At 43.0% G+C, this 7,392-nt stretch overlaps 1 protein-coding gene across 2 annotated transcripts; it reads right to left on the bottom strand.

Annotated features, from left to right (window-relative positions):
• Positions 1-2,768: 2,768 nt before the first annotated feature.
• LOC125535499 (uncharacterized) lies at positions 2,769-6,851 on the bottom strand. 2 transcript variants are annotated; one of them, XM_048698559.2, is made up of 7 exons: positions 6,548-6,851; positions 5,881-6,444; positions 5,391-5,789; positions 5,241-5,299; positions 4,920-5,016; positions 4,543-4,652; positions 2,769-3,108 (listed from the first exon to the last, which is right to left on the bottom strand). In XM_048698559.2, the coding sequence occupies exons 1-7, from the start codon at positions 6,635-6,637 to the stop codon at positions 3,060-3,062; spliced, it is 1,368 nt and encodes a 455-aa protein (XP_048554516.2). In that variant the 5' UTR covers positions 6,638-6,851; the 3' UTR covers positions 2,769-3,059. The 2 variants fall into 2 exon arrangements, with proteins under 2 accessions (XP_048554516.2, XP_048554515.2); XM_048698558.2 differs by having other exon boundaries at positions 4,539-4,652; positions 6,548-6,850.
• Positions 6,852-7,392: the final 541 nt, after the last annotated feature.

The following is a 7,392-nucleotide window of genomic DNA, read 5'->3' as shown; positions in this document are numbered from 1 at the left end:
GATAAGCGGTTTCCAACAAGGTATTCTCTGCAAGTACTGAAATAAGTGGTAACAGGTAGTTTGTGATAGGATAATTTGTAGCGAGCAAAAAGTAACAAAAGTAAATAAAGTGCAGCAAGGTGGCCCAATCCTTTTTGTAGCAAGGGACAAGCCTGGACAAACTCTTATATAGAGAAAAGCGCTCCCGAGGACACATGGGAATATCGTCAAGCTAGTTTTCATCATGTTCATATGATTCGCGTTCGGTATTTTGATAATTTGGTATGGGGTGGACCGGTGCTTGGGTACTGTCCTTACTTGGACAAGCATCCCACTTATGATTAACCTCTATTGCAAGCATCCGCAACTACAACAAAAGTATTAAGGTAAACCTAACCATAGCATGAAACATATGGATCCAAATCAGCCCCTTACGAAGCAACGCATAAACTAGGGTTTAAGCTTTTGTCACTCTAGCAACCCATTATCTACTTATTACTTTCCAATGCCTTCCTCTAGGCCCAAATAATGGTGAAGTGTTATGTAGTCGAAGTTCACATAACACCACTAGAGGAGAGACAACATACATCTCATCAAAATATTGAACGAATACCAAATTCACATGACTACTAATAGCAAGACTTCTCCCATGTCCTCAGGAACAAACATAACTACTCACAAAGCATATTCATGTTCATAATTAGAGGGGTATTAATATGCATATAGGATCTGAACATATGATCTTCCACCAAATAAACCGACTAGCATCAATTACAAGGAGTAATTAACACTACTAGCAACCCACAGGTACCAATCCCAGACTTGGAGACAAGAATTGGATACAAGAGATGAACTAGGGTTTTGAGAGGAGATGGTGCTGGTGAAGATGTTGATGGAGATTGCCCTCTCCCGATGAGAGGAGTGTTGGTGATAACGATGGCGATGATTTCCCCCTCCCGGAGGGAAGTTTCCCCGGCAGAACAGTTCCGCCAGAGCCCTAGATTGGTTCCGCAAAGGTTCCGCCTCGTGGCGGCGGAGTTTCGTCCGAGAAGATGGCTTATGATTTTTTCCTCATCGAAAGACTTCATATAGCAGAACATGGCCATCGGAGGGCTGGGCGCGCCCCCCACCCTCGTGGGTAGGGTGTGGCCCCCCTGGTGAACTTCTTGCGCTCAGTATTTTTTATATATTCTGAAATTGACTTCCGTGAAGTTTCAGGACCTTTGGAGCTGTGCAGAATATGTCTCTAATATTTGCTCATTTTCCAGCCCATAATCCCAGCTGCCGGCATTCTCCCTCTTTACGTAAACCTTGTAAAATAAGAGAGAATAGGCATAAGTATTGTGACATAATGTGTAATAACAACCCATAATACAATAAATATTGATTTAAAAACATGATGCAAAATGGACGTATCAGGGCGCGAGCACAAGCGGAGTACAGAGACTTAGCTTTCAGGGTAAAATCCCAAGGTCTGGAGTAGGGCGTTTTGGTGTCCAGGCTTATCTACACCCGGTTAGAAAAAGTTCGTAAAAATTCACTAAAAATCAAACAATTCCAAAAAAAATATGCGGTAGACAATTTGATGCGTGAGGCCTGCTCCAAATTTCAAGTCATTTCGACATCTGAGCAGCTCTCAGCAAAAAAAATTGGAATTCATCTTTCTAGTATTTATTTTGATTTTTTTTCGTCAGCGCGGGTGCAGATGAGCTCAGGTGCAGAGATGGATTTTCCCAAGGTCTGGCTTTAATTGGTTGTCGCTTGCAGTGACCTTGTTGAAGGCATTGTTCTGAGAGTGCGGATCTTCTCCAGGGTGAAATCCTAATATCTAGGATCGGGCGATGACGGTGCTTCTACACTATTTTCTTCTTGGAGGCATTGCTTTTGCAGAATTGGAACATCAGGGTTCGGGTGTTTGTCTAGGTGGTGATTTGTGCTGCAGCAACAAGGAATTCATCAATGTAGCGCGATCTTTCTTTTCTTTTTCTTCTTCTTCTTCTTCTTCTTATTGTCTTTTGGTTGTGTGAGCACCAGGACTTGAACCCTGGTGGGCTGAGGATACCATTGTCCCTCTAACCATCCAACCACAGGTTGGTTCGCACGACATTGCATTAATATTGTTGCAGAGGCTGGATATAATTGGTATCTCTGTGATATTAATATATTCTTTTTATCAAAAAATTGCCAATAGACACTCCGGAATAAGACAATTGCTCCAATAGACACCACGGAATAATAATACTTCTCAACGCACGTGCTTTATTTTTCAAGCAAGAAAAATGCTAGTCATGATTACAAAAGGGAATCAGACTATACATTAGAAGGTTATATAGGATACCCATAATAGTATAACTACTGATAGAAGTCATAGGTAGTTACACAAACATAATCAAATTAAATGAACTAAGTCATAGGTAGTTACACAAACATAATCAAATTAAATGCAAAAGGGCCCGTGCGTTTCGACGGGAGGAAAAAATATAATAATCTTGAATGGGTATGACCATATTTTGTTCACATCTCATCGCATGATTTTGAAAAATTGTTCACAAATGTAAGAAAATGTTTCCTTTTTAATTTTATACACAAATTGGAGCAATGTTCACATTTTCGAAAAAAATATGGTGGTGGTTAAAAAACTTGGTAATTCGAAGAATTATTGTCTTTCAGTTGTGTGCAGCCGTAATGTCTTTACGACATTGCATTGTTGCATAGGCCGGGTGTAATTTGTATCTTCGCGATATTAATATATTCCGTTTGTCGAAAAATTGCCAGTAGACACCACGGAATAATACTTCTCAACGCACGTGCTTTATTTTCCAAGCAAGAAAATGCTAGTCATGATTACAAAAGGGAATCTGACTATACATTAGAAGGATATATAGGATACCAATAATAGTATAACTACCGATAGAAGCCATAGGTAGTTACACAAACATAATCAAATTAAATGAACAAGCTACTATTTACTGAAAGGCCGGCCTACAAGCATTACTACCGCCTTATAAGTGGGAAGCAACATATTTGTTTGTCCTTCGAGGCTCCTCTGCTCATTCCGTGTGGGTCACTGGCATCATCATTCAGTCTATGATCGCTGTTCGGCGGATTTTGGTGGGTCTCTCGTGCCCCCTGCATTAAGACCCTTGTCAGAAACACAGATCACAACTTTGATAACAGGACAGGCTAGAAAATTTTACATCATACTGTTGACTAGTAATGGAAGACAATGTTTCTTTAGCAATTTCATGTTAGCATCAATTACTAACGTTGTTGCTGCATCACCATTGCGGCTCCATTCCGTCAACAGTCTTGCTAGTTTTGTTGGGACAAACGGTGATTCTGGTTTGTTTGCACAAACACCGTTGTTTTTCTCATCTAGCCATTGTTTATAAAGGCTCTCACCCATGGCGCTGAACCAACCAGTACTTAGGTAGTTTCAACTTCCACTAGACATAAATCATTATTTACTGATCTCATATTCTGGATCTCGTTTGTTTACGGCCCAGAGACTTGAACTCTGTGAAGCTACTGACTGTCATAAATACTACTATGTCACAATTTCAAAATGATCCAGAAATGTTTCAGGCATACCAATGTACTGTCCATGGACCATGTTCACCCATAGTTACCAGCAAGAACCAGGGTAAAAGAACATGGTCATTAGCCATGAGTATGGATCAAAAGGGAGTTGTGTTAGTCAGCCAGTAGTAACATGGACCTGAAATCATGTCTGACGTCCACAAGAACGCCACTCCCTTTGGACGCATTTTTAGCCACCCATGACCCCTACCAAAGTTCCTCAACTTGGCTTCCTAGCAACTATTCTCCAAACTTAACTACTATTACCTCCGTACCAAAATATAAGACCTTATTTGTATGCTAATAGTACTAACCAGTTAGTTCCCACAGACTACCATTACAAAAGACAAAGAAATATTTATTTTAAAGCAACAACATTTATAAAATAGCACTCCTTCCGTCCCATAATATAAGATCGTTTTTGACACTAGTGTAGTGTCAAAAACGCTCTTATGGGACGCACTAGTGTAAAAACGCCCTTATATTATGGGACGGAGGGAGTAGCAGGTATCTAATAAAAAGACATGCCAAATACTTGTGTTTTTTTAGCTCTCTTTCCTTTGGACATGTGGACAGATTCTTATCCACCAACCACAAAGTTAATCAACCTGGTACGTACTTTTTGAAAAATCAAATCAAATAAATTAACATTTGTAATTTTTTTTCTTTGGATTTGGAGAAATTATTAACCAGACTTGACGAAGTTCCTCAACCTGAATTCCTAGCAACTATGTTCCGAACTGAGCTGCTAACCAGTTGCTTGCCACACTACTTAAAAACAACAGTATTTTAAAAAGGTTTATTTTAAATAAGAAATCAAACAACATTTTATAAAGGGATCCCTTTTATAAAATAACATCACATAACCAATGGTATCTAGAATGAGACTAACAAGACATGAGTCAAATAAATGCTTGTTGAATTGAGACTAACAAGACATGAGTCAAATAAATGCTTGTTGAATCAGACACAATTTATACCTGCCTTGAATCCTTCGATTCTTTACTTCTCCAGTAAAAATTTGGCAGTGACCTGGCCTTGAAACGGACGCTCTGATGTATTTCTTTCAATTCAGGTTCATCGTTGGCTTTTCCCTGCAGAACAGTAGCTTATAAGGTTTGATATAATGTACTATAATCCTTTTCTTTTTGGTCTTCTTTTGGAAACAAATACTGATTGGAGAGTGATAAAATAACTATTACTAGTTATGTGAGTAAAGTTCTTACAAGATAATAATTACCGGCCTTTAGAATTTATCATAGACATTATCTTATTGTGATGCTCCTTGAAAGAAATTTAATTTAAATGAGGATAACTCGAAACAACATGTGCCACTGTCTCATTCAGGCTTTATTGCTTACCATATTTTCTTTAGCTATATTGGTTTCCGGATGCGTCGGTGGCGAAGTTGAACCAAACAACATTTCTTTGACCCTCGTCACACTGACATATGGAGACCTGGATGATGCAAGAGGACTGTCAGATGATGGGTTTCATGTTTAATGGCATTTACCATACTTCAGAAAGAATAAGGGCAAACCATTAGAACATCAGAGCAAAAAGCCATATGTTTTAAATTTCCATTTCTGGAATATTCAATTCCATCTTAGAAAGGTTACATGCTTTCCTATAATCTGAAATCAATCAATTGGTACACTGACTTTTTGGATTCTGAGTGATACCTTTGTTCAGGCTGTTGAGTTGCCGTGGAAGCTGCTTCTGGAATACCTTTGCAGAACCCCTGAAACAGAGCAAACCAACTTATTCATGAGACTCGGAACTGTTAAACTCCATATCGTTAAATTGACACCATGCATCAGCAAATTACAAACCTTGCTTGTCCGCCTCTGTTTGTTCACCTTAGGATGAACATCTTTCACCGGCCTGCTTGCAGACTCCAGCTGACTAATCCTCGAAGCAATTGTGGAACCAAGATTTCTTGATCTCGAGGCAGTATCGCCTATTTCACATCTCCTGAAGTTCATGGTACCCAATATCGACCCTTTCTGAGCAACTGAAGTCTCTTCTTGCTTGTTACTGTCAGTACTAGGAAATGGTGAGCTGTTCTCCTTCGCTGGACGCAGGGTCGACCGCCTTTTGGCTGACGAAGACGGCGCTTTCTTTCCTGATGGGGGAGAACTGAATTCCGCAGGCTTCTGAAATAGCGACGACATCGGGTGCCTCTTCTTCTCGACAGTATCTGCTACACCTTGATTGACAATCGAACTCTCCTGCAAATAATTCACATGGTTTGAAATACTCACTAGTCAGTACTAGCATTGGACTGCACATTATGAACAAAATTCTCGTTTGAGAGGTCACCTGTAACGGCTGCTTCTCAACGGCATCAACAGCAGCCACGACACATCCAGCATCCAACTGCAGCCCTTTTCTCGCTTCAGCAACCTGCACATCACGCAGCTCGTGTGACCGCTCAGCCGTGCTATCCAGGCGGCACGATGAGACAACGCCGTCTGCAACAGCCTTCAGCTCCTGATGCGCTTCCCCCGGCACGGCAGCATCGACAACGGCGCCGCAATCCTCCGGAGCACCCGAATCTACGCCGCCGGTCTCCTCTCCCGCGGGCTCATCCGTCATGCACGAGGAGTCCGCCGACCAGGCTTCGCCGCCGTCCGCATCAGCATCGCGCCCCTCGTCGACATCCTCGCCCTCGTCGACATCGGCGCTCTTCCGCTTCCTGGCGTAGTGCTCCTCGAAGAATGCCTTCTTCTGCGCGACGGATCCGGGGCGCGACTGCCCCGCGGCCTCCTCGAGGTACCGGTTGTGCTCGAACGCCGACCACCGGCCCCACTCGAGCGGCTCGGAGAGGAACCGGCCGAAGGAGACCGACTCCCCCAGCGCCGACATCATCTCCGCCTTCCAGTCCTGAGACCAATCAAGCCAAAAAAAAAGCACGAAATCAGACACCCGGAAACGGCCCAGATGCGACGCGGCCGAAGGGAAGGAATGCGCTGCCGCTGCTGCTTACCCGGTCGTCGCCGCGGAGGGCGCCCCGCTCCGGCGACGCGGTCCGCTCCGGCGGCGGCGGGGAGGGGGGCTGGCCCGGCGCGGCGCCCATGGGGTCGGATCTGGGCGGCAGGGTCGGCGGGGCTGCGCTGGACTGGGGCTGACAGGAGTGTGATTGCCGCTGCCGCTTCTGGTGGTGGTGCGCGGATGTTGGCCGGCCCAGATTTGAATCGGGTGGGGCGGCGGCGGTGGTGGTGGGGCAGCCGAAGTGTACGTTGGGGGGAGCTGGAGCTGGGGCAGAGTGCCTGCGGAAATGACCGTTGCGCCGAGCTTGGCGTTAGTATCAAAGAGATGTGGATCAACGTGCCGTATCTGTGGTTCTTTAGTAGGAACGGATCACTGATTTCTTTTGGAAAACCATCATGGGGACTTCTCCAATTTGATAGAAGTCACATTATTGTTTGCTTTTCTTTTGCGGCAAACATTATTCTTTGCTAATTGAGCTAATACTGTTACAATTAATCTTGTCTGTCAGATCATGTCATTGAGCGACTTAGATTACTCGAATGATATTTAACACGTAATTAATAACATGCATAGTATGCATTTAATTAATACAAAATTAATGTCCTAGCTAATATTAGCTCCGTCCTAAAAAGATTGTTTTAGATTTGTCTAGATATGAATGCATTTATATAATGCTAAAAGGTGTCTAGATACATCAAGACAATCTTTTTGGAATGCAGGGGGTACTATTATTGTGTAATTAATACCTTTCCTAATATCAACGTGCATTGCATGAGTGGTTACTAGCAACAAATTCCTTGGATTTACAAGCGAAGATACGCGCAATTTGATTGGCTTCCC

This window comes from Triticum urartu, chromosome 2A, assembly GCF_056163025.1.
Source record: "Triticum urartu cultivar PI428250 chromosome 2A, HENAU_Tu73, whole genome shotgun sequence".
Lineage (NCBI taxonomy): Eukaryota > Viridiplantae > Streptophyta > Magnoliopsida > Poales > Poaceae > Triticum > Triticum urartu.
The sequence above is the reverse complement of the archived record's forward strand: the minus strand, read 5'-3'. Positions and strand labels throughout refer to the sequence as shown.